The sequence below is a fragment of the Talpa europaea genome, assembly GCF_964194135.1.
Source record: "Talpa europaea genome assembly, chromosome: 7".
NCBI classification, from domain to species: domain Eukaryota; kingdom Metazoa; phylum Chordata; class Mammalia; order Eulipotyphla; family Talpidae; genus Talpa; species Talpa europaea.
Window position 1 is genome coordinate 122843232 of NC_140074.1, and position 27957 is coordinate 122871188.

General features: G+C 42.7%; 1 protein-coding gene across 1 annotated transcript; it reads right to left on the reverse strand.

Moving 5' to 3' along the window:
• Positions 1 to 18015: 18015 nt before the first annotated feature.
• RDM1 (RAD52 motif containing 1) lies at positions 18016 to 27931 on the reverse strand (the record flags this gene model as incomplete). Its single annotated transcript, XM_084238024.1, has 7 exons — positions 18016 to 18126; positions 19852 to 19940; positions 22717 to 22815; positions 23761 to 23929; positions 24862 to 24984; positions 27300 to 27479; positions 27836 to 27931. 7 exons carry the CDS (start codon positions 27929 to 27931, stop codon positions 18016 to 18018), a joined length of 867 nt encoding a protein of 288 aa, XP_084094150.1.
• Between the last annotated feature and the right edge of the window lie 26 nt (positions 27932 to 27957).

A 27957-nucleotide genomic window follows, 5' to 3' on the forward strand; every position in this document is an offset into this window, starting at 1 on the left:
CCAGAGCAGCATGAGGGAAAGCAAAGCATGCCATATACAAGCCAATCCCTTGGCCTCTTTGAACCTTAGTTTCCTCATTTGAAAAAAATGAATGAATCTTAAGACATAATTTTCAGAATTCACATTGTATTTACACTCAGATAACCATCAGTGGTATGACGTTTCTACACATAGTTTTTCACATGTATTCAGTGTCTACTTCACTTACAGCTTATGTAAAAACTGCATTCCATGCCAGGCCTGAAACGTTCCAAAGCTCAGTTCTGTGAGTAAGTTGCAACCAAGATTTCTACAAAAAAAAAAAAAAAAAGAGGAAAAAAATTGATATTCTTTCAAAACATGTATTCTTTGGCAGTAATTCTAAGTTATATGTGATGAAGTATAACCTCAATGCTTTCTCCATGCACTAAAGAAATCTCATGGTGGAAGATATTTGCTTATGACTTATACTTTCATGTTTATACATTGGTGCAGTAGATACAAGATAGTAAATGCTCAATAATACTTTGTTAAGTGATCTTTATTTCTCTAGAACAGTTTCACGACTTCAGCACTGTTGATATTTTGGCCTGGGTAATCCCTTGTTATGGGACAGCTGTCTTGTGCACTCTAGGATGTTTTGCAGCATCTCTGCCTTCTGCCCACTAGGTGCCAGTATCATTATCTACAGTTCTGATAAGACATTGCCAAATGTCACCTGGGAACTAAGTCACCCTGCTTGAAAACTATTGTTCTAGAATGATTCACCCTGACCTGTGTAATAATTTTCACACCAATCTTTGTTAGAGACAAAAAAAATTGCTACATAATTTTAGTAGCTGTCTATTAATAAAATTTTAATATTTAAAAATGAATAACAATGTTTATAATTAACTTTTATAAACATCCCAGATATAACGAAGTTATATTTATAACTTACACAAACTGCAAGAAAGGTAGTGGTTCAAATGTACGCCTTTCAATAGACTGTATTTTATTGCAGGATAAATCTCTAGGAAAAGTAAAAGGAAAGTATTGCCTCAATTAGCTACTAGATATCTAATTAGTAGGAATAACTAGAAGAGGTCAGAATGATAATATTGAATGAGTAACTTTTCTCTAAACTCTAAACCTTAGGAACTAAAATTTAAAACTTCCAGAGCCCTGAACCCTGTCTCACTGTCCCACTTTCATAGTCTTCATAAATAAAATATATAACTATAGATATTGATAAATTTTGGAGGTCATCTTTCCTGATAGTAGAAGAATTGATTAGATGATCTTTTATGTTCCCATCAAATTCTATAAGCTCAAAGTTTTTATCTCTATATATAATTATTATTTCTAATATTAAAGGGAAAATTCTCACATTTATACACCTTCCTCGTTTAGTGATATTTTTCTAAGGTCATTTCAATACCAGAAGGAAAAAAAAGATAACCTTTCACATAACTTGAAACCCCTCTAATTTACACATAACTTTGAACTAATTCAGAATTATACTTTCTATTATATTAATAGAAATTCATGTTTTGGTTTTGCATTGCCTTAATAGCACATGAACTTCATTGTTTCCGTTGCACAGTAGTAGAACAACAGAAAACAACAGGTACTAGATTTCTATTTTAAACATCTATTACCTTTGACTATAGTTGACTCTCGTATTTCTATTGAGTCCAGCTTAGTCCCTCACTTTTCACCTAGATGGGTGTCATCTCTAGACTCTTCCTTTCTAATCCATGCTTACACATTCACCAGATTAACTCTCCGGAAGCAGTTCTCAAATACCAGCATCATTTGGGAACTTAGTGAAGATGCATATTCTTAGCCCTCCTGTGAAATGACTGAATCAGTCATGGTAGGGGTGGGCTTTGTACTCAGCCCGGGAATCTGTAGTTGCGGGTAGAGTCTGTCCTAGAACACCTTTGTGATGACATGGTAGTCAGGCTATAAACATTTCTAACTATACCAGTTAAGCATCTATATAAACATTACTTTTAATACTAGCATGACAATTCCTGCATTAAAATTCTTAACACCAGTCTGCTCACTTAGTAACTTAATATGTTCTTAATAGTACCATTTATATGACACATCTGCTTAGTCAAATATTTAATATTTGTTAATTTAAATTGATAAATTCTGGCATTCAAATTAAGGTGTTCTATATTTTCTGGTCCCATAGGTAACAATTTGAGGTTAACTTTAATTCTTCTCATTTTACTAGGCAAATATTTTTTTTTCCAAATCTTTTCTGTAATGGACAGATAGTAAATATTTCAGGCTTTGCAGGTTATACATGATCTCAGTTGTATAGTCTCTGTTTATTTTCACTTACAGACTTTTAAAAATATAAAAACCATTCTTATGAGCAATATAAAAACGAACCATGGACTGGATTTGACCCATGGGTCAAATATGAACATAAATATAAGCAGATAGTTTATAAACAGTTACATAACAAGGTTCATATGGCTGTCTCTAGTTGCTCAGATTTCAACACTGTTTTCCCTCTATAACTGAAGCTTTTTTTCTATCAATATCTTGTCTATATAATTAAAAAACCGAAAATGCATAGGAATTATTTAATGCTAGAGATCGGCTAAGACCCTACACAGACTGACACAATTGTAGAATTTTATTACTGGGAGAAAGTGTAAAGATTATCTAATTTGAATCCCTTAATTATTTTATAAATATAACTAAAAACTCATAAATAAAGATGATTAACTAACTTACAAATACTGGAGGGATAGCAGGCCTTCAAATGAATCCTTGTGTAATTCTGTCAAATGATTTTCACTGATAATTCTGAAAAATGAAAAGATTATTTCTGGATCCAAATAAAAATTCACTACACAGGATTAATTACTACACAGGATTAATTACTACATGTACCTTTCCTTATCATCTGTCAGCCATAAACAACATAGTTTAGTTTTGCTTCTTCTTGAACTTCATATAAATGAAATCATGTATGTGTTGTTTTCTATGCTGCTTTCATCAGCATTTTGCAAATTAATTATACTGTTGCATTAGCTAAGGTTGGTTCATTTCACTGCCTACTATTGCATGTTTAGCTACATGTAGCTACTGAGTATCTTTAAAGTCACCAGTGTGACTGGAAAGCTGAATTTCTTAATTTACTTTATTTAAAATAGTTAATTTAAAAATGGAAACTTGATGCAGTTATTAGAAATATTTAAGTGTATTTGCAACAATTTGGGTAGGTGATGCTACTTTTTCAACTGTAAATGTTATGAAATCTAAATACAGATCAATTATTTTTGACAAAAAATTAAGTAACCATATTGAAATTTCAATTAGTATGGAAAAAAATGTAAACTCATTAGCATTTTTCCTTCATAATGTAATAATATATTATTAATGCATATAAAATTACATATTGAAATATTTTGGATATAAGGATTAAATAAAATATATTAACATTTTTCCATCTGTTTATTACTTACTTTCATTTTTTAAGAGGCTACCAGAAAATTTAAGATTTTTATGTAGCTTGTATTATGTTTCTAGTGAGTAGTATCCACTGTACTCATTCTATTGTTGATGGATTGCAAGATTCTTTCAGGTTTTTGTTACTACAACATGTTGCTAGGAACATTCTTGCACTTGTAGCCCGGTACATATTTGCCTGAGTTTCTCTAGGATGTAACAGGGGGATGAAACTCTTTTCCTAAGAAGCTGTGCTGTCAAGTTACAGACTGAAACATGCCAAGTCTCTCCCTTTCCCACCTCCACCAAAAATCCCTAAGAATGATAAAAAAAAATATAATAAAAACATCTTTAGCTCAAAGCATGGGAACATCTCAAACAATTGCTTTCTTACCAGAAATGACCTGGAGTTAACTACGGGGTGACTGGCTGGGATAGTGTAGTAGGAACCCTAGTGGGCAGCACATCAACCCCATATGCTTCCTTCTTGGATGAGACAGCAAAAGATGTCTTCCCCCAGGTAGGAGCAATTGGTGTTAGAAAGGAATAGGGTATGTGCTCCCTGATTAGCCACCAAAAGCACCTCCCACCTCTTCCTTATTTTCAGGGAAATCGACCAGGAATAGAAGCTCCAGGAGCTCATTTCATGCCTTTTCTTGAGCAGGGAAACAGAAACAGAATTTCACCTACAAAGATGAATCACACATAGGAATGAAACAACTCAAGATTATTTGTAAACTCTTGAGAGATGGGATCTTGGTCATTTTGTTCTTGGGTCTATATCCCTAACACAGAGAACAGCTCTTGGCACCTAGTAGGTATTCCATAAATATGTGTTGAATGATCTCAGAAAGTTACAGATCATCAATTTTCAGATATACTGCTCTCATTTAAAACAAATCACTTATTATCACTCAGGAAGATAAGTAGAGATTTAGAGGACAAGAAATGTCTTTCTTCTCTCCTACATTTGTGACTCAATCTTTTGAGACAATAACCCTATAAGAATTTCATAAAAGGGGCCTCCCCGGTGGCGCAGCGGTTGAGCGCTGGGTTGCGAAGCTGCCCGCGGCATCTGCGGCGCTGGTTCGATCCCCGGCTGCTCCCCGGCCACCGGAGGAGAATCCCACATGGCGCGCAGACCTCTCCTGCCGCCCGCTGCTCCCCTCAGCAGTGTACCTCGGTCCTGCCTGCTCTGCTCCCCGCTCTGGCTCTGGTGAATTCTCTCACCCTCCCACGCTTCTGACTGTACCCAGTGCATGTACAAACAAACAAACAAATAAATAAATACATAAACATGCCTCTATTAAAAAAAAAAAAAGATAAAAAAAAAAAGAATTTCATAAAAGCTATGGGCCCTTTCCTAGAAAACTGCACTTTCTTGAATACATGCAAAGATGTGTGTCCAATTTCCATTTGTGGGTCATCCTTTTAGGTGAGCATCCATAGAATTCAGGGCACCAAACTTAGATGGGAAATAAAATTAAATCACTATTTTCACAACTTCAAACATACTTCCTTCCATCGTGAATATAGGCCACAGTAGATTAGCAGTACAGTTCATCTGGTTTCCAATAGAAATCACATATTTTCATATGTTTGTTGCAGGTATCACAAACTCTCATTTATTCTCATCCCAACTTTAAAGTTACAAGGTGGTTCATATTTTATATAGACCTACCACTGTATCTTGTCACTGTGTTAAGAGAAGATTTACTACTGTATTTTTTACTTATCACAGTATTTAAAAATATATTTTGAAAACTATATTTCAATATATTTAGTTTCCTATATACATTTTAAGTTATTATGCATTTAAATGCATTATCCCAAGAATATAAGCTTCTAGGGATCACCAAAAAGATCTATAGTATGGGAAAAATAAAAGTTAAACCCTGCTCTGGGGAACTATGGCACCCTAATTTAGGAACCTCTGTCATACAGGTATAAATAAATTTCAAACCTAGGAATCTTTTTATTTTTTTAAAGATTTATTTATTTATTTATACAAGCACTGGGTACAGTCAGAAGCGTGAGAGGTGAGAGAATTCACCAGAGCCAGAGCAGGGAGCAGAACAGGCAGAAGGACTGAAGTACACTGCTGAGGGGAGCAGTGGGCGGCAGGAGAGGTCTGCTGTGCCATGTGGGACACTTGCCCGGCTGCTGGGGATCGAACCGGCACTGCAGAGGCTGCGGGCAGCTTCACAGCCCAGCGCTCAACCACTGCGCCACCAGGGGAGGCCCCAAACCTAGAAATCTTGAAACTTCACCAGGCTCATGTTATAGGTATAAACTCCCAAATATATGTTTTGTAAACATTAACTTTAAAACTTCAATTTCTATTTTTTAATGAATTTTATATATTCATATGGCTCAAGATTCCAAATGTATGTAGCACACAATCTAAAGTTTTTCCTCTACCCTGTTCCTCAGCCTACCCACCCCTCACCACTCCTAATGACTTTCATTTTTCTTATAAATTTGGAAAATAAAATCTCTAAGTTAGATACCAGATGGGAAATATAAATGATACACAATTTTTAAGAAAGTCACAAGTCACAAAAAACAATGGCCCAATTCTCATTTTTTCCCTTGCCAATAAGTTAACAGACCAACGTAATTTTTTTCCCCCAAATTACTCATGTGTCTAAACTGACTTTTTCTACAATTAAAAGGACAATACAGAAAAACGGGCAAAGGACAAACAATCCAGAGAAGGGGCCTCCCTGGTGGCACAGTGGGTTGAGCACTACACTATGAAGCTGTCCACAGACTCTGCAGCGCCGGTTCGGTTCCCGGCTGTCCAGGGAGATTCCCACATGGCGTGGCAGACCTCTCCTGTCTCACCTGCTGCTCCCCTCAGCAGTGTATTTTGGTCCTTCTGCCTGTTCTACTCCCCGCTCTACTCGCCCTCCAGCGCCTGTGGCCTGTATCCCAGGGCTTGTATAAATAAATAAATCTTTTAAAAAAATCCAATTTAAAAAAATAGAAGTACAAATGTTCAGTGACCATATAAAGATATTTAAATTCACAAGTAATCAGAAAAATTCAAATTCAGATGGGATCCCCTTTATTCACTCAACAGATCAATCAAAAAATAGGGAACGTTCAGTGACGAAAGTGTCAGGGCATGTTGACAGGAGTGTAAATTGGCACAATTTATTTGAGAGCAATTAAGATTTTATAAGTACATAGCTTTCAATCCAACAATTCCATTTCTAGGCATCTAGTCCACAGACATACCTACCTGTGCTCACAAAGATGCATGTACAAAGCTGCGTGTTGCAGCATGTAATAAGAAAAGTGGACATAATCTAAACATCCATCATTAGAGAAATTATTTTTTTTTAATTTTTTTTTTTTATAGAGGCATGCTTTATTTATTTATTTGTTTGTTTGTCTGTTTTGTTTATACAAGCACTGGGTACAGTCAGAAGCGCGGGAGGGTGAGAGAATTCACCAGAGCCAGAGCGGGGAGCAGAGCAGGCAGAAGGACCGAAGTACACTGCTGAGGGGAGCAGCGGGCGGCAGGAGAGGTCTGCGTGCCACGTGGGACCCTCCTCCGGTGGCCAGGGAGCAGCTGGGGATCGAACCGGCGCTGCAGAGGCTGAGGGCAGCTTCGCAACCCAGCGCTCAACCGCTGCGCCACCGGGGAGGCCCCCCATTAGAGAAATTATTAAACTGCGATATATCCACGCTATAGAGTATTATATAGAAGTTTAAATGGATGAGGTAACCCTTTTTTGTACAGGGAATGAAAGAAATCTAAGACATACGATGAAGTGAAATAATTAAATTGCAGGAGGTTACCATTTATGTTTTTAAAAAAGATAAGAAAATCACAGCAAGCCTATTTTTCTATCTATAGATACATATGCAAATGTAATGAGAAAGGTCTGGAAGGATATGTACTAAACCCAAGGATAGCAGGAATGGGGCAATGGGGTAGAAAGTTTTCACTATAAATGTTATTTCCTTGTCATTTTCATTGAGACTATAACCATGTATTACTCTTATAATGGAAAATAAGTTGGCTTATTCTGAAGAGAGTACACAAAATTTAATTTTTAAAATAAACAGAATTATAATCAATAGAGGCTGATTTTAGATATGGAGGGGTAAACATCTTTTCTCAGAGGTACTCAAAATTCTGGGCGAAGGATTTTACAATGCAGTTAGTTTTTTTGTATTCATAATTGGAGAGAATATACTCACAGTTTCTCAGCCCAACGGTATGAGTTCCATATATTTTCATCAATGTAAGAAATAGAGTTTCCTTGGAAATTTCTGTAGAAGAAACAGAGTTCATATCCTTCAATAGGCAGGAAAAGAATGGACAGAATGAATCATCTTTCACAGAGTGAAAAAATCATGGCAACCTTGGGAGGAATGTTCAAACGCTGAAAACCTCAGCTTTCTAATTCCACAGCTATCAGTTTCTCAGTTTGCACAGTTAATGCAGACATGATGTGGGGCCACTGGCACAACAAGGCCTCTCTTCAGAAGCTGAACTTCCCTATCTGTCCAATTTCTTGCGTACACAAGATAATGCCAGTAAATTTGAATGTTATCCCCCCAAATTACCTATGAGTTTAAAATAACTCTTGCTATAAAACAATGAGAAAATGATAAACAATTTGACAGAAAAATGGCAAAAATTTATCATTATGAGCAAATAAAGAAACCCTATGCCATGTAACGCCAATGCTTTGGCTCAGTGCCAGCTGTTGAAGTCTCTCCAGGTGATAGGAGGATAAGGGCAATTAAAAATCAGAGGGACTAATGTGGAAATATCTTGACATTGCATAATGAAAAGGACAAATCACTGAGTAAGGAGCCAAGTATTGTCTTGATGGGAAAAAATACAAAGGAAAGAGACTGCAAGGAAGGACACACATTCCGAAACGCTAAGAGGAATGATCTTATGGGGGTTAGTAGGGAGGGGTGGAATTTTCACATTTTACCTTGTATACTTCTGTGATATTTTGCAACACTGAGAAATGGCCCCTTAAATTACATGTTTAAAAGCAGTTGTCAGCGCTGGAAGGGATCATGCTCAGCGAAATAAGCCAGAAAGAAAAAGAAAAATACCGGATGGTCTCACTCATAGCAGGAATCTAGAAAACTTAAATAAGGGACCAGGAAAATGAATAACTATAAGAAAGTGAAAATCAAAATCAACAAAAAACTATGAACCAGAGACACTTTTAGGGGGGCGGGGGCGGGAGGGGAGGGATTGGGGTCAGAATGGGGGGGCTGCAATTGTATGGGGAATATAACAATAAAATTTATTATTTTAAAAAAAAAAGCAGTTGTCAAATGTCTGAAGTTGGCTTCAACCGCTAAGTGGGAAGATGACTTTCAATCTTCAGCTTTGTGTTCTCTTTCCTCAGCAACAGTTTACCTATTCAGTTTATGTACATATTTTTCAGAGGGTCCAAAAATAAACCAGAATGGATACCTGTCTGCCCATGTGCTCAGTAGACATTTCTACTCAACCAGAAGTCTTCTGGCTGCTTTACACTCACCAACAGAAATGCCTAAAACTCAATTCATCTTTGAACAGGCTGTTTTTCCCAATTGCTGTATTTCCACTATTTACACCACCAACACTGTCATCATCCAGAATAGGAACCTTTGAGTCATGTGATTTTTCTTTCCTTTTCCCTGACTCTAGTCAGTTACTAACTCCTTTTGGCTCTCCCCGTGTAATACTTTCGGGATTTCCTGTCCATTCCTATCACAACCACTCTGACTCAGCCTTTTCTCACTTTACTCCTAGATTTTGCCAGAGCATTCTACTGGTTTCCTTGATTCAAGCTTTCTTTTCTAGATCACACTACTAATAAATTCTTAAAAAATCCCCCCTTTTTGTTTTAATTTATTGAGGTAATGTTGGTTTATATCACTGTTTGCATTTGAGAAATATAGGATCCGCCACTCCCTTGTTTTCATCTTTTGTCTTACTTGAAAACTTTCAATGGTTCTCCATGTCTCATAATGTAACTTTCAAACCCCTGTAGATGATACTCAAGATTTTTCATAATCATTTTTCATTACTTCATAACCTACTTCCTTACAACTTAATTGGTTTATTAAATCCTGATCATTCCTACAGCTTTGCTTTTGATTTAACAAATCACAGTTATTCTGTAAGTCCCAGCTAAAGTTTTAGTTCCTCTATGCAGCTTCCCTGATCTCCGCACTCCACTGATTACAGACTCTAGTGAATTAACGACACCCACGGTCTTTATCTCTTCTAGCACTTCCTTTATGGACATAGTCCCTTCTTCTGACCTATCACTGTCAAGTTTTGGAGACAATATCATACCTGTTGCTCCCACAGTACTTAGCCTTGGGTTGGGCATAAAATAGGTGCCACATATAGAAGTCAGGGAACAAAGATGAATTCTGAATATAATTGAGGGGGTCACATAATAATAATAGCTAATACATATATAAGGTATATACATATTTTTTCTTATGTAAGGCATTGACATAAGTGATTTACAGGTATTAATGAGCTCATTCAAATCCCACAAAGATCCTATAAGCTGATAGTTATCATAATCTCCATTTTACAGATGAGCCATAAGCTAATAAATGACAGATCTGGGTTCAGACCCATGCAGTCTGGCTCCAGACTCTCTACTCTTAACCACTTGGCTGTATTGCCCCCAATAAAATGGGGAGAGGGGAATCTTGGTATAAAGAGGAAGGAGCAAAAATGGGAGGAAAGTAAAAGTTAAGGAATGAAATGATGGGGCTAAAAAATGGGTGAGGAAATACGAGTAAGAGCAATTACAAATAAAAGACTGCAGAAGGGAGAATAATAATGAGGAGAATAAAGAATAGCTAAAAACAGTCAGTCAATGTGGGTTGGGGAAAGTAGGAAGGCCCAGAAAGAGCTTAAGGAAAGGTTGCCAAGTCAGCAGGAAGGAGGAAAACAAATGAGAGGGGATCCTTACAAGGTGGTGAAGGTGCCGTTGTAGGTGTGTAGCTCTGGCACAGGCACTCTGCGGAGTCTCTGCTTTGGGCTGAGACCAGCACATGAAAGTGTCTCATCTTTGCAGGTACAGAGTTCACATATGTTGATGTGTGTGGTGGCATTCCGTCCTGGTTGATTAGTAAAATTCATGTGTCCCTTTCCTTGATCATATAAATCCAGAGCTGTTGCAAGGGAAAGAACTGTCTCAGCTGATGCTTGTTGCTGAGTTACCATGTCCACAGGTAGAAATGTGCCTTGGTTTGATTGTTGACTCTGAGGAGTTATAATATTCTTTAGGACAGTAGAATGTTCAGCTTTGATAGTATGCTCTGGAGTTACAGTGAGCCCCAGGTTCAAATGATTATCTGTGGCATGGTGTGAAGTAGAATGCTGACCTTGATCTTTACTTGAAGTTGAAATGGTCACTTCCTGAGTGAATGGCTGCTCAACCACAACTTCTTTAGGTGGCTCTGGAGAGTGAGCTGAAGTCTCTTGCATGATTGGAGAAGATTCAACCTCTACATTGGATCCTGCAGTTGTGGTAATTTCCAGATTAGTTGGTTGAACTGTTGTATGCTGACTCTGAACCTGCTCTGGTTGTGGAAGTGTCACATCAGGTTGCTTTGGAGGAGCTGTAGTCTGTTGCAGGACTATAGAGGGTTCAGCCTCTGTAGTATGTTCTGGAGTTATGGGGAGTCCCAGGTCCAAAGGATGATCTGTGATATGGTATGAAGTAGAATGCTGACCTTGATCTTGACCTGAAGTTGGAACTGTCATCTCCTGAAGGAATGTCTGCTCAACTACTTCTTTAGAAGGCTCTGGAGGGTGAAATGTCACCTCCTGAAGGAATGGCTGCTCAACTACTTCTTTAGAAGGCTCTGGAGGGCGAAATGTCACCTCCTGAAGGAATGGCTGCTCAACTACTTCTTTAGAAGGCTCTGGAAGGTAAGCTGATGTTTCCTGCATAATTGGAGAAGGTTCAACCTCTGCATTGGATCCTATAGTTGTGGTAATTTCCAGATTCGTAGGTTGAACTGTTGTATGCTGACTCTGGACCTGCTCTGGTTGTCGTAGTGTCACGTCAGGTTGCTTTGGAGGAGCTGTAGTCTGTTGCAGGACTATAGAGTGTTCAGCCTCTGTAGTATGTTCTGGAGTTATGGGGAGCCCCAGATCCAAAGGTTGAACTGTGACATTGGGTGACAATGGATGCTGAACTTGATCCTGATTTGGTGTTGGAACTGTTGCCTCCTGGTATACTGGAGACTGAGATACAATAACATCCTTAAGTGGCTCTGGAGGCTGACTGGGGATTTCCTGCACAGGTGGAGAAAGTTCAATTTCCTTACTGGGTTCTGGAGTTATGGTAAATTCCAGGTCTACAGGTTGAACAGTGACTTCACTCAAGATTGGATGCTGAGCCTGAATATGGCCTAGATGTGGAAGTGTCACCTCAGGGTTCTCTGGAGAAGTTGTCGTCTTCTGTGGGGTTGTAGAATATTCAGTCTTCGTAGGATGTTCTAGAGTTATGGTAAATGGCTTGTTCAAAGGAGAAAGTGTGACATTGTGCAACATTGAATTCTGAGCTTGATCCTGTTCTGGAGATGGAACTGCTTCACTATGGACGGGAGATTGTGAATCTGGAAATTGAGTTGTAGTCTCCTCCATGGCTGGAGAAATTTCAACCTCCTTATTGGGTTCTGAGGTTATGCTAAGTTCCAAGTCTGAAGGATGTACTGTGACTTCACTCAAGGTTAGATTCTGAGCCTGGACCTGCTCTGCATATGGAAGTGTCACTTTAGGGTATATGGGAGGTATATTCTGCTGGAGGATTGTAGAATGTTCTGCCTCCATAGTAGGTCCTAGGGTTATGCTAAGCTCTAGGTTAAAAGGTTTAACAGTGACTGGGGGCTCTAGGTTAAAAGGTTTAACAGTGACTGGGGGCAAGTTTGAATGCTGAGTTTGATCCAGTCCTGAAAGTGGAATTGCAACCTCATCATGGACTGGTTGAACTGGGGCCTGCTGAGCTAGAGGAGTTTCTACCTCATTAGCAGGCTCTGGAGGAGTTGGAAACTCCAGAGCTTCCATCTCTGTATTGGGCTCTGAAGACAGAGTAGAAGAATCTTGCAGATCTGGAGAGAATTCTACATTTTTAGGGGTCTCTGGAAGCTGAACTGAGGGCCCTTGGGGAGCTGGAGAGTCTTCTGCCTCATTATGTGGCTGAGATTGAGCTGGAGCTTCCTTCTGGACTAGAGATGGTTCGACATTCTCAGGGAGCTGAGATAGGCCCTGCAGTTGAGTTAGAGAAGATTCTACTTTCTTGGGAGGTTCTGGAAGCTGATATGGGGTTTCTTGCTGGGATAGAGACTTATCAGGAGGTTCAGAAGATACAGCTGGGTTTGCCTGGGGGACTGGAGGTTGAGATGGGGCCTCCTGCTCGGTTGAAAGTTTGACCTCTGCAGTGGGCTTTGGAGGATGAACTGACCCTTCCTGCTCAGCTGTAGATAGTTCAATCTGTGTAGGGGGCTCTGATGGCTCATCTGGGGGCTCCTGTTGGACAGAAAATTCTCCTGTGTTTTGAGGGGAATTTAGAGTCTGAGCTATGGCCTCTTGTTGGCCTGGGGAAGACTCAACGTTTTCAGAGGACTCTGGAGATTGGGAAAGGGGTTGAGATTGTTCAGGGGGAGATAGAGGTTTAGCAGGATCATCCTGATGTGGTGGTGAATTGTTAGCTTCCTTAGTGGGCTCTGAAGTTGCAGGAACCATCAGAACCATGGGTTTGACTATGAATTTAGGAAACGCTGGATGCTGAGCTTCACTTCTAGGTTGAGCTACAATATTCATAAGGGACTCTACAGGTGGGCCTTGGAGGTCTGGAGATCTGGCCCCCTCACTGGGCTCTGGATGTTGAGTTGGGCCCTCCTGCTGAACTGGAGAAAGTTCTACACCTACTTGAGGCAGAGCTGAGTCATCCTGTTGGCTTGAATAAGGTTCAACTGTTTCAGAGAGGCCTGGACGCTGACGTGGCACTTCTTGTTGGACTGACAAAGGTTCCAACTGTTCAGAGGACATTTCAAGCTTATCTGGGGCCTCTTGTTGGGGTGGAGTTTCAACCTCATAAGGGAGATCTGGAGTTATGGTAAGTACCAAAGACACAGGCTTGACAGTGACACTGGGCAATGTTGGAAGCTGAGCTTGATCCTGACTTGTAGAAACTGCTTTCACATGCTTTGGGGCATGAACTACAATTTCATTAGCGAGTTCTGATGTCTGAACTGGGGTCTCCTGTTGAGTTGGAGAAGGTTTAACCTTCTCAGGGGTCTGTGGAAGCTGGGCTGGGGCCCCTTGTTGGGATGAAGTTTCCATATAATTAAGTGGCACTGAAGGCTGAGCCTCATGCTGAATTGGAGAAGGTCCTACCTCTGTAGTGGGTTCCACTGTTATAGTAACCCGAACTTTTGGAGGTTTGACAGTGGCATTGGTTAAGTTTGAATGCTGACCATGATGGTAACCTGGTGAAGCTACCTCATGATCCTGCTGGATTGGAGAAGGTTCAACTTCCCCAGAAGGCTCATAAGTTTGATCTTGGTGCTCCTGCTCACTTAAAGGCTTAACCTCCCCAGGAGATTCTGGTGGCTTAGCTGAGGCATTCTGCTGGGACAGAGAAGGTTCTGTCTCCTCAAGGTGCTCAGGAGGCTGAGGTGGGGCCTCCTGCTGGGCTGCATTTTTACTAGGTTCTGACAATACAGTAAGTGTAATAGTGGGCAAGTTTGAATGAGTTTGACGCCGAGTTATATTTTGAGTTAACTCCTTATTTCTTGCTGGCATTTGAGTTAATTCGTTGGTATACTGTGGAAACTCAGTTGGAACCTCTTGCTGGACTGGAGGTTCCACCTTTTCAGAGGGTTGTGCAGGTTGAGCTGGGGCCTCTTCATGGGCTGGAAAAGTTTCAACCTCCCTAGTGACTTCTGGAGTTATGGTAACAGTCACAACCATGGGCTTAACGGTGACATTGGGCAAGTTTGAGGGATGAGCTTCTTTTTCACTTGGAGATGGAACATTTCCCTCATCAGGTGCTGATGGTTGAACTCCAACCTCTGTAGATGCTTCTGGAGGCTGAGCCGGGGCCTCCTGAGGGTTTGGAGCAGGTTCCGCTTCCTCAGGAGCCTCTACGGGCTGAGCTGGAGCTTCCTGCTGAACTGGGGGAGGTTCGACCACCCCAGGGCTTCTTGGAGGCTGGGCCTGTGTTTCCTGCTGGGTTGGTGCAACCTCACTAGTGACCTCTGGAGTTATGGCAAAAGTTACAACCATGGGCTTAATGGTGACATTGGGCAAGTTTGAGGATTGAGCTTCTTTTTCACTTGGAGATGAAACTTTTCCCTCATCAGATGCTGATGGTTGAACTCCAACCTCTATAGATGCTCCCAGAGGCTGAGCTGGGGCCTCCTGAGGGTTTGGAGCAGGTCCCACCTCCTCAGAAGCCTCTACAGGCTGAGCTGAAGCTTCCTGCTGGACTGGGGAAGGTTCGACCACCCCAGGGCTTTCTGGAGGCTGAGCCTGTGCCTCCTGCTGGGTTGGTGCAACCTCACTAGTGACCCCTGGAGTTATGTAAACAGTCACAACCATGGGCTTAACAGTGACATTGGACAAGTTTGAGGACTGAGCTTCATTCTGAGTTGGAGATGGAACATTTCCCTCATCAGGTGCTGATGGTTGCACTCCAACCTCTGTAGATGCTTCTGGAGGCTGAGCCAGGGCCTCCTGAGAGTTCTGAGCAGGTTCCACTTCCTTAGGAGCCTCCACAGGCTGAGCTGGAGCTTCCTGCTGGATTGGGGAAAGTTTGACCTCCTCAGGGCTTTCTGGAGGCTGAGCCTGTGCCTCCTGCTGGGCTGGTGCAACCTCACTAGTGACCTCTGGAGCTACAGTAACAGTCACAACCAGGGGCTTACTGGTGACATTGGGCCAGTTTGAGGGCTGAGCTTCATTTTCACTTGGAGATGGAACATTTCCCTCATCAGGTGATGGTTGAACTCCAACCTCTGTAGATGCTTCCAGAGGCTGAGCCAGGGCTTCCTGAGGGTTTGGAGCAGGTTCCACTTCCTCAGGAACCTCTACAGGCTGAGCTGGAACTTCCTGCTGGACTGGGGAAGGTTCGACCTCCTCAGGGCTTGCTGGAGGCTGAGCCTGTGCCTCCTGCTGGGTTGGTGCAACCTCACTAGTGACCCCTGGAGTTATGTAAACAGTCACAACCACAGGCTTAACGGTGTCATTGGGCAAATGTGAGGGTTGAGCTTCATTCTGAGTTGGAGATGGACCATTTTCCTCTTGATGTGCTGATGGCTGAGCTCCAACCTCTGTAGATGATTCTGGAGACTGGGCAGGGGTCTCCTGAGGATTTGGAGCAGGTCCCACTTCCCCAGGAGCCTCTGCAGGCTGAGCTGGAGCTTCCTGCTGGATTGGGGAAGGTTCAACCTCCTCAGGACTTTCTGGAGGCTGAGCCTGTGCCTCCTGCTGGGCTGGTGCATCCTCATTAGTGACCTCTGGAGCTACAGTAACAGTCACAACCATAGGCTTAATGGTGACATTGGGCAAGTTTGGGGGCTGAGCTTCATTTTCACTTGGAGATGAAACATCTTCCTCATTGGGTGCTAATGGTTGATCTCCTACCTCTGTAGATGATTCCAGAGGCTGAGCCAGGTCCTCCTGAGGGTTTGGAGGAGGCTCCACCTCCTCGGGAGCCTCTACAGGCTTAGATGGAGCTTCCTGCTGCTCTGGGGCTTCCTCCTGGTCTGGGGAAGTTTCAACTCCCTCAGGGCTTTCTGGAAGCTGAGCCTGTGCTTCCTGCTCAGTTGGTACAACCTCATCAGTGACTTCTGGAGTTATGGTAACAGCCACAGGTTTAACAGTGACACCGGGTAAGTGTAAGGGTTGAGCTTCATTCTGACTTGGAGATGGAACATTTTCTTCATCAGGTGATAATGGTTGAGCTTCAACCTCTGTAGATGGCCCCGGAGGCTGAATAGTGGCTTCCTGAGTGGTTGGAGAAGATTCTACTTCCTCAGGGTCCTCAGTAGGTTGAGCTAGAGCATCCTGCTGGTCTGATAAAAGTTCATCCTCTTCAGGGGAATCTGAAGGCTCATCTGGGGCACCCTCTTCAACTGAAGATAGTTCCAATTCCTCAGAAGACTCTGGAGGTGCAGCTGGGGCATGCTGTGTGGTTGCAGAATTTGAAAATAGCTTAACAACCTTGGGAGATGATGAGTCCTGCTGAAGTGATTCTACCTCATCAGAGGACTCTGGATGTTGAGCCTGGGGTGAAAAAGATTCATCCTCCTCAGGAGTCTGTGATTGCTCAACAGGGGCCTCTTGCTGGGATGAAAGTTCAACATCCTGAGGCTCTGGACGTGGTTCTGGGTCTCCCCTTACATCTACAGGTTGGTTATCCTCAGGATACATGATGTCCATACTAGAATCTAGATAATCATCCTGCAACCTTTGAGGCACATGATGAGGTGTTTTTGGAAGCTGGCCTGGAGTTCTAACAACTTTGTTAAATCTTGGATGCTCAGCTACATCTCTCTTCAGAATTGTAGGTGAGAAAATATATCTTGTTGGTTTTGAACTCTGACTATCTAGAGATGGAACAGGTATTTCATATGAATGGTGATCTTTTGGCTGATCTAGAGCTACAGTCAGAATCTTACTTTTGAGTCGAGGCGACAGAGTGAGGGCCAGATTCTGATCCCAACCTGACACTGGAATCACTTCTGGGGCCCTTTGATTATTCACCTCCTGATGTGTAACAGCAAACTGCTTTGGTCCTGGCGACGGCTCTCCGACTGAATCTGTGACCAGGAATGGAACTAAAGTCCCAGTCAACTCCTGAGGAGGGGCCAACATCTGGGCTGGAGCGGTGGATTCCGGGTAATTAAAGCCCCCTGGCTCTGCCGGGGGTGTAAGCGCTTGTGGAGATTCAGGTGGGAGATCAGAGGAGTGCGAAGACCAGGGCTTGATAGGCCCTGGGGGGTCGGAGGTCAGCTGGACTGGGTCCAGGGCCAACTCCGGAGCTGCCTGCAACAGCAGCCACAACGGTTGCCACGTGAGGAGGAGCCGTGGAGCCCAGAGGCGCAGCCGGGACATGACATGCGGAGGCTACGGGGCGCAGCGACCCAGGCCAGTGGGGCGCCGGCGCCCTGAGCGGGAGCCCAACCGTTAAGGCAGCCCCGTGATGCCAGCGCACTTAGCAAGCGCGCGCCCCTCCCCCCCCCCACGCCCCACCCTTTGTTTATGACACCTTTATTTACGCTGCCTTTATTAGGCTCGGGCCAAGATAAGTTCTGCACCATCAGAGCGAGCCCTTTCTCCAGAATCACCAAAGCACAAGCCTTCCTTCCCCCTGCAAAGACGACACCTACTTACAGCACGGCTCCCTCTCCCCTTCATAGAGAGGCAGGACTTGGACTGCATACGTGGGGGGCCCCCGGCACTAACAACAGCCCACCGGCTGGTGGATGGGGAGATTAAAGGACATGCGAGTGTGAGATGGGGGCACAGAGCTCCCCGAGGGAGCCATACAGTCTGGTATCCTGGGAAATTCAAAAGTGTTGGTCCAGTTTAGGCACTCTGAACTCTTCCCCTTCGAAGCTGAAATCTGAAAGACATTCTTCCTCTCCTGGGCCATGTCCCTTCCAAGAGAAGTAGTTGACCTGAAAAATGAGCATGAGTTAGGGTGGGGTGGGCAGGGTGGGGCAGGGGAGATATTTTCCAGTTACTCTGAAATGTTTCCATTTCTTCTAAACACTCAGCATCAATATCTGATCATTTATTCACTATTAGATAAGGGTTACCACTGAGACAGTGAGGACTCCACAATTTCTGTAGGAGGGTTTTTTGGGAAGTGAGCAATTCACTCTGGAAGAGAGCATATGAGATCTAGTGACTAGCCCTTTTACACTGGCATGGGGAAACTTGCCCCATCTCATCCTGGCTCAACTCAGCAATTTAGAAGTAAAAATGCCACTTTTCAGAAGTCTGCCCTGCATGGACACATGAGGACACTCAGGATATTAAAGTCAGCATATTAAATCATTTTCTTGAAATACTGTAATTAGCATCCAGTTTACTTCCTTCACAGCCCTTTTATAATTATTTTAGTCTTGCTTATTGGCTGACATACCAATGAATGCAAACTCCAAGAGTAAAGGGGCTTCATCTATTCCCAGCGTGTGGCACATAGTAATGGCTTTTCTTTTCTTTTTAAAGATTTATTCATTTATGCATACAAGAACTGGGGTACCGGCCAGAGATGTGGGGGGTGAGAGAATTCACCAGAGACAGAGTGGGGAACAGAACAGGCAGATTAACTGAAATACACTGCTGAGGGGAGCAGCGGGCGTGGCAGGAAGGGTCTGCTGTGCCATGTGGGTAGCTCCCTGGCCGGGGAGCGAACTCCTGCTGCAGTGGCTGTGGATAGCTTCATAAGTTGCAGCTTAACCCCTTGTGCCACCAGGGAGGCCCAGTAATGGCTTTTAAATGGAATTGATTCAAAGACTGGCCTCGTTTTCAGATGATCATTGTTATAATCAGGTTTTTGAAATCTTTAGCATTAGTACTGTATCCCTTCCTCTGACATTTCATAGTAAGTTAGCATTCTTAGAACCTAAGTTTGGATAAGTCTGAAGTTTCCTTGAGTGCTTTAAGTTGAATTAAAACATTATTTTGCACATACACACAAAATCCTTTTTCAGAATGTAACCACCTTCTCTTCCTTTACTTTCTTCCTTTCAAAGCAAACTTTGCAACATTGGGGTGAGCTAAATAATAAAAAGTGTAGCCTCAATCTCTCAATAACATGAAATACATTTTTTTGCTCCCCCCCTTTAAATATCCCATATGTAACAAACTAATATTTTCTTTTAGAAATTACTTTGACAATTTAATCCCTAATTCAGGACATTCATTTAATTTATTTCCTTCAGCAAAAGTTTTCATACAAGATATATACACACACACACACACACACACACATATATATGTATATATATGATGTCAGGATGTGTATATTATACCTTATTTAAAAGTACAATCATTTTCGAATGCTATAGCACAATCACACTTAAGGCCATAGTTCCTTTCTTCCCAGATTTCTGGGATCTTGTTTGAGAAGAGTTCATAAGGGTGTGCTTCTACAGTCTCCTACAACTATAGGAGTACTCTGAGGGTTCTTAGTTCTCTCCAAATAAGGGGTCAGAGCCAAGGGCCAGAACTTCAGGAAAAGTCTTAGAAATTATCTGCACTCAAAAGCAGTTTCAGAGTTTCACATTTTCATGTAGATAATAGCACTAACTACATGCCAAAGATCTCTAAATCCTGATTGCTTTGAATTATGGCTATACTGACTATGAAATCCCCAAGCTTTTGTCTCCACGTACTTCAATTAAATCCTGTAGTAGTTCTTCTTCAACTCTGACATCTCTGATGGCTTCACAGGGTCTGTACTCAACAGCTATTTTACCACTTTCTGAAATAAAGTTTACAAGGACCAGTTCAGAATCTTTCTCTTTTTAAAACTTCCTGTATACAATAGTAATTATACAACAATACTGGGTTTTAGTTTCTGTATACACCTAATAATTACACATTCCTTTGATTTAGGAGGAATTTTCGTAGAAGTTTCCTCATCTCCTACTTCAGTTTTTATTTTAAATATTTGTGGGAAAATATATATACAGTACCAGCTGTATTTAGTTTTTTTTTTTTTTTTAAAGATTTATTTATTTATTTATACAAGCACTGGGTGCAATCAGAAGCGCAGGAGGGTGAGAGAATTCACCAGAGCCAGAGCGGGGAACAGAACAGGCAGACTGACGAAACACACTGCTGAGGGGAGCAGCAGGCAGCAGGAGATGTCTGCGCGCCATGTGGGACCCTCGCCACGTGGCCGGGGATCAAACTGGCGCTGCAGAGGCTGTGGGCAGCTTCGCAGCCCAATGCTCAACTGCTGTGCCACCAAGAAGGCCCTGTATTTCGTTTAAAAAATAACTTTGATATTACAGATAGGAACTAAGAAATAATAACAAAAAGTTAAAATTGTAGAAATAAAAATGTTTAATCAATAATATGATTAAATATATATTTTTAAAGATTCATCTATCCATACAAGAACTGGGGTACAGGTCAGAGATGTTGGGGGGGGTGTATGTGAGAGGGTTCACCAGAGCCAGAGTGGGGAACAGAACAGGCAGACTGACTGAAATACACTGCTGAGGGGAGCAGTGGGTGAGACAGGAAAGGTCTGCCGCGCTATGTGGGCTGCTTCCTGGCCAGCCCGGGATTGAACTCCTGTTGCGAGGCTGTGGACTGCTTCACAGCGTGGTGCCCAACCCCTTGTGCCACCAGGGAGGCCCTATAATATGACTAAATATTGTAGTAAGATATTACGTTGGGGCTAATGTGTGCTCAAACATGGGCCAGAGGCCACTGGAATATATGATATACTTCATATTAGAAGCAAGTCAAGTGTCTATTCACTGAGAGCCAAAGTTCCACCAATTGTTCATTCCACTGAATAAAGCTTTATGGGGGGTGGGAAGGGATGTGATGGAGTAGGGGTGGGGACACATGAGCAAAAGCACAAAAAATGTGATCATTTTATTGGCAGAAACTGGTCCATGTACCTTATAGACAATAGAGTCCAGTTGTCCATTCTGGAAGGCTGAGACCAATCCAGGGTCACCTCTTATAAGCAAATAAGGTCTTTGACAACTTAACTAGAATTTCTGTCTTTAAGAGTGCAGGGATGTGAGCAAGGGAGAAATTCTCTTCAGATATTCTCTACTTGTCAACATTTCCTTTGGGTACAGCCCTTGCAGAATTCCACAATCAGCACTATTCAGCAGCATGCCTACTTTCAAGGCTCACAAAAACATAGCTGACTCTTACATAAAAATCATATTCACCCAATATGTCAGTGTCAGAAATAAAAACGAATGGATCGCTTCTCGGCCTTTTGGCTAAGATCAAGTGTAGAAATAAAAACGAATGGAATTGATTCCAAAAACATGATCTAATAAACGCTCACTTCAGCAAAGAACAATAGCAGAAATAGCTAGCATATTTTGTCTGCTTGTAACAGGGTAATCCATAGCTGCCTCACGCTACAGAAGGGTGGAGCTGAGCAGGAGGTGAAGGTAGAGGAGACCGAGAGAACGACTGGGAGAGGGAGGAGATCTGGCTGAGGAGACGTGGAGAGAGACGAAGCAGAGAGACATGTGAAGAAACTGTGCTTGCTACTTGGCTGTGCGCCTGTACCAGGAACTTGGGGGACATGGAAGGAGATACTTCAAGGAGACAGAGATGAGGGTGAGAGATAAGGGCTGCTGATAATGGCAGCCTTTATCTTGACTTGGGTTTTGATTTTGCTGTTTTCCATCCAGACTTGCCTGACCCCTTCTGCCCCTTTCCTATAGGTCCCCACCAAAAGGTACCATTTGCATAGCAAGTTTTTGGGTCTCAGCAGTCCTGCTTTGGGCTAACCCTGTTTGGCTGGGTGTTTACTCATAAAGGGATGAGTAATTTGGGTGTTTAATTGAAAACTATTTTAACTATATTCTTTCTTTTCTATTTATTGCACACTGATTGTATTAAAGTTATTTTCTATTGAAGGTCTTATGCACTGGAGTATGTTTTGTCTTGATGTGGTGGATGGCAGAACCTATTCGGAGAAGATAGGTTTGGGGGTCCTGGGGTGCTCCTCATCCTGCCCCATAACATGCTTACTAGGGCCCAAGCATAGTTCTAAGCTTTTTACATTCATTATCTCATTTACACTTACAGTATCCCCATGAAGTAAGCTGAAATTATTAACTTTATTTTGTAGGTAAAGAAACTGAAGCTTATAGTTATTAAATACCTTCAAATCTCCCTGGGTATAAAGCCTAACATTGCATAACAAAATCTAAGAGACAGGACTCAAACACAGGTATTCAAAGCTTATAATAACTATACTATTTTGTATAGACAGGCAAGCAACTGAGAAAGAACTGCATCAAACACTTTCTGGATGAATAGAGGCAAGTCATTCTACAGTTACACATGGGGGACAATAATATTTACTGTCATTTTTCTCATAATGTCACAAAGAGCAAATTTGAGATCGCTGTTGTGAAAACGTGTTGTGAATGAAGGAAAACAGAATGCTTGAGATAGTCATTATTTTCATACAATTAACTTTTCAAAAATGAGTTTTTTTGCTTATTGAGACTGAGATATTTCAAAGACAATCAAGAAAGTCTTACCTAAAACCACAATCAACAGTTTTTGAAATGCATCTGACACAGCTTTCTGAACAGCAAGCTTCTGGATTGTCTTTCTTTTCATAAGTAATGATAATGGCCCTACATTCAACCAAAACAAACAGATTTAAAATGCCTCTCTGAATAATTGACTTTCATCTTATATGTTAAAAATAATGCATCCATCTTTGTAAAATCATTGTCTAAGTAATCCAAGGATATAACTGAGTGGCTCTTCTGCAGGTATGTCCTGGCAGGGTACATTTTTACTGCCTGATCTATTCTGGAAGTTCCTAAAGTACTAAAATGGAGACACAAACCAATAACATGGCATAAATCTCACAGTACTCACAGATTTCAAATGGATAAATTGAAGTTACACTCCTAGACCCTGCTCTCCTGTGCTTCAAAGACTGGAATCACACAATGAGAAAAGTTTAAAGGTGGTGTGGAAGATCTGGCTTTTCCCCAAGCATCACCAACCAGAACCCGCTCCACTCCTTTCACTAATAGTTCTGCTTTCTGGAAGGCAGCTACACTTATGGCTATGCCACCAATACTAGCTCTGCCCCTCAACACTCTATGCCTGAGTAGCATGGATTCTAGGGAAAAACTCAGTATCAATAGGAAGACCCTTTCTAGGTATCTATATTTGACTTGTCCACTCAAGGCATTCTATAGGAAGTAAAGGACTGAGCATTTACACAAGTTTATTTAATCTTTAGATGGTGGTTTTACCGAACATTATAATCAATCTAAATTTGAAGGGCTATTTTAGCACAAAATATAGTCTTAATCAAAAACAGGAAAAATATTATTTACCTCTGCCTATGTTTCTTGGCAGGAAGTTGGCTTTAAAATTTTTAAGTTAAAGGATTTTTAAAAACTACATGGTAAGGCAGAAAAAACACTGCCCAGGTTTTTAGTAGCTTAGCAAGGGGAGGGTCTGATGATACATCTGAAAAGATGAGTTTTGGAAAAAAGGCAAATTCTTAACTTTCCCCCATGTCTCCTCCACGCCCCCAACTCCACCCACTGGAAACATACCTTCCTCCACGGTGTCCAAAGACTCCTCAGCTATACCAACTCCAGGACTCCTGCACTCATAGGATGGTAACACCACCTCTAAAGCACAGAAGAATTTCAGGCATTGCTTTTGAGGTGGTGCCACAATATCTTCATTTTCGCTTTCTTCAAGGTCAGAAAGATCCTGAAGCTGTTAAGATTTTGAATATAAGGTTCTTCTGACGATTTCAATGTAGACTTCAAAATGTTTTGTTATTAGAAATAAAAACCAGGGGCCTCCCTGGTGGTGCAAGGGGTTAAGCACCACACCATAAAGCAAGCTGCAGCCTCTGCAGCATAAGTTCGATCCCCGGCCAGCCAGGGAGCTACCCACATGGCGCGGCAGACCTCTCCTGTCTCGCCCGCTGCTCCCCTCAGCAGTGTGTTTCAGTCAGTCTGCCTGTTCTGTTCCCCACTCTGTCTGTGGTGAATCCTCTCACCCCCTGCATCTCTGGTCTATACCCCAGCTCTTATGCATACCCCAGTATGCATAAATAAATAAATCTTAAAAAAGAAAGAAAGAAAGAAAAAACAAACTCCAGAAATCTCATCTAACAGGTGACATGTCAAGTAAGACTTGCAAATGAATTACTACTAGATATAGATAACTACATATATATAATATGAATATTTGAGAAAATTACTGTCACCATTACCCAAGGAAGTAGTCCAATACTCAAATACTTTTTTTTGTAAAGATTTATTTAGTTATAGAAGTATATATAGGGTGTAGGCCAGAGATGTGGGGGTGGGGGATGGTAAGAATACTCACCAGAGACAGAGTGGGGAATAGAATAGGCGGATCTACTGAAATATTCTGCTAAGGGGAGCAGCAGGTGAGAAAGGAATGCTCTGCTGTGCCATGTGGGTCAGCTCCCTTGCTGGGGATGGAACTCAGGTTGTCATGGTGATAGCGAGCTGAGACTTAACCCCAGGTCACCAGGGAGGCCCAATGCTCAGACACTTTTCTGCTTAGAGACCGCTCACATTTCCTCCCCACAACTCACATCTAGTCTTCTTTCTAAAGTATGACATTTCAATGTTGAAAGGAGTCTGGTTAGTCAAAGAAAATCTATAGTTTACCTTGATGATCCTTTTTGACCATCCATTGAAACCAAAGTAGTAATTTGCCAATGCTTGGCATTGGGAGCTGTTTAAGGCAAGAGTCTGATGTTGAACTGCCTTATGTCTGGTGCTGAGATGAACCTAAAGAGATAGAGACAGACCTAGAGATATCACAGCCTGTCACAGAGACTTATTTTGGACATACCTCAAGATTTATCAATACAAGTTTCACAGGGTGTTTACAAAGATAAAATAGGATAAACATTTTCAGCATAGTAAGCCCTAACTAAATGTTATTTTTCAAGTCACAGAACTTTTTGGCATGATTTCCAGGGTACCTGGTTAATTGGAAAGTTTCCCTGACCTCTGATGATAAAAGTGATGATGAAATGAACTAAGGAGGGCCTCTCCGGGTGCGCAGCGGTTGAGCGCTGGGTTGTGAAGCTGCCCGCAGCCTCTGCAGCACTGGTTTGATCCCCGGCTGCTCCCCGGCCACCGGAGGAGGGTCCCACATGGCGCGCAGACCTCTCCTGCCGCCCGCTGCTCCCCTCAGCAGTGTACTTCGGTCCTTCTGCCTGCTCTGCTCCCCACTCTGGCTCTGGTGAATTCTCTCACCCTCCGGCGCTTCTGACTGTACCCAGCGCTTGTATAAATAAATATTTTTTTTAAAGATAAATAAATAAATAAAAAGAAATCAACTAAGGAAACCCTGGAGAAACAAATTATAGAGTTGTGGGTAAACAAAGCATGTAAATTATTTAAATTGTTTCATTCCGTAGGTCCTGTTTGGGGCTATGGCCTGAAGAGCAGATAAGAAGGATAAGTATCCTGCCACTAAGGTAGGACCTTAATCTGCTGCATCCTCTCCCCAAGTTACTAATATACATGTCTAAATCTTATAAGCAGCTAAAATAGTTTCATCTGCATTAACAAGGCTCTTTGAGAATGCAAATATTTCCAATGCTACCTATCTAGGTAACTTATACATTACCATGGATTTCTTACATCATGCATTCTTTAAATGTCTATTTCGGGACCTCCCTGGTGGTGCAAGGGGTTAAGATGCAACCTATGAAGCTATCTGCAGCCACTGCAGCACTAGTTCAATCCCCGGCCAAGGAGCTACACATGTGGCACAGCAGACCTCTCCTGACTCACCTGCTGCTCCCCTCGGCAGTGTATTTCAGTCAATGTGCCTGTTCTGTTCCCTACTTTGTCTCTGGTGAATCCTCTCACCCCCCACACCTCTGGCCTGTACCCTAGTTTTTGTATGCATAAATAAATAAATCTTTTTAAAAAGTCTATTTCAATTTTAAACTGTGTAGTATATGAATATACTCCTAAAACTTAAATAAGAGCCAAAGCAACATTAATTCTTTATTAATTTGTTTGTGTAGTTTTCTCTAATACTAGTTTATAAGCTTTTTAAGTGCTTAAAGGAACCATCTCTTATTCTTTTCTCATTTCCAGAACCAAGCACAGATCTTGGCATATAATAGGGGCATGGGCTATTGAGTGAATGAATGAATGAGTAAATAAGAAAATGCACTTACTTTCCCCAACTGATGCTGCCTGTTGGGAAAGAGAAATGAAAGGGAAATGTCGAGTGTTGCAGAGGTGGCTAGCCTGTGTGGTGAGTTCCAGAGGAGCAGCTCTGGACAAGTAGGAGGTTTCAGAGGGGCTAAGTTCCTGGATTGCGACTGCCGGCAAGAATTCCACATAGGGCAGCAGACCTCTACTGTCTCGCCCACTGCTCCCCTCAGCAGTGTATTTCGTCAGTCTGCCTGTTCTGTTCCCTGCTCTGTCTCTGGTGAATCCTCTCACCCTCCCGCACATCTGGCCTGTACCTCGGTTCTTGTATAAATAATAAATCTTTAAAAAAAAAAAAGTCTGTCAAACTCGGGCATTTTAAACCCACCTAAAAATAAGTATAAGCAAAACTTCTGTGCAGATTTCTTGGATGAAGGAGCAGCATAACATAACATGAACATCACTAAGTTTGGATTTGAATTCTAGCTTCTACAGTTTCTTTCATGAATCTTTTTCTGCATAGAATGACTGGGATGTAGGGGGTGAGAGGATGCACCAGAGACAGAGTGGGGAGCAGAACAGGCAGACTGACCAAAGTACACTGCTGAGGGGAGCAGCTAGCTGGGAGTCAGGAGAGGTCTGCTGCGCCATGTGGGTTGGCTCCCTGGCCAGAGATTGAATTCAGGCCAGAGGTGATAGTGCTGAGACCTGACCCCTAGGCCACCAGGGAGTCCCCTTTTTCGTGAATCTTAAGTAAGTCACTTAATCATGCCGAGTTCTTCAACCAATAAGCCAAGAGAACAGGAGGTGGGCGCAGCATTGCCTCTGAAAGCAGCCTGTAAGCCGGAGAGCGTACACAGCTAGCCTGCTATTAGGGGTCCAGCACCTCACTCCCGCGGATCTAGGAATTCCACATTTGGACCCACCTTCACTGGAGATGTCTGAAAAAGCGGCATCTGGTCACATGCTTTTTGGGCTCTGCGGGCGTCCCTCGCTGAATAAAACTTGACGATGGCATAGAAACCAGATTGGGCCACCGTGGCGTTGGGGAAGACTCGGACTGAATACAGAAGGCCGAACTGGGAGAAGACTGTGAACAGAGAACGCTGTGGGGTGGACCCCACCAATTAAGTGCCTGACATTTCCCGCCCAGGACAGGAAACCGCCCCTTCCAAGTCCTTCTCCACAGGCGGCTGAGGGGAGGCTGCAACGCGAAACGCTTCCCATGCCGTGAGGTTTTCGTGGGCGGTCACGACTCGAGAAGCTTTAGAAGGCCAAGTGTGCTGAGAGCTCACAGTTACCTCTCCGGGGGCTACTGACCCCCCAGGCCCGGGCCAGGCCTCAGACCCCTCTCGGCGGGGACACAGCGCCGGGCGGGGCGCTAGGGCGGGACTCCCCGACTCCCAGTCCCCGGGGTCGGGGCGGCTTTCTCCATCCCTCCCTCCACCTTGGCCCAGCTCACATGCAAAGCCTCGGCCGTGGGTCCGGGGCTCAGCTCCCACACCAGCAAGGTTTTGTCACACCCTGTGGGGACCGCAAAAGGCACCAGCTCCGCCATTCTACCGTCCCTGCGCGCGGTGACGG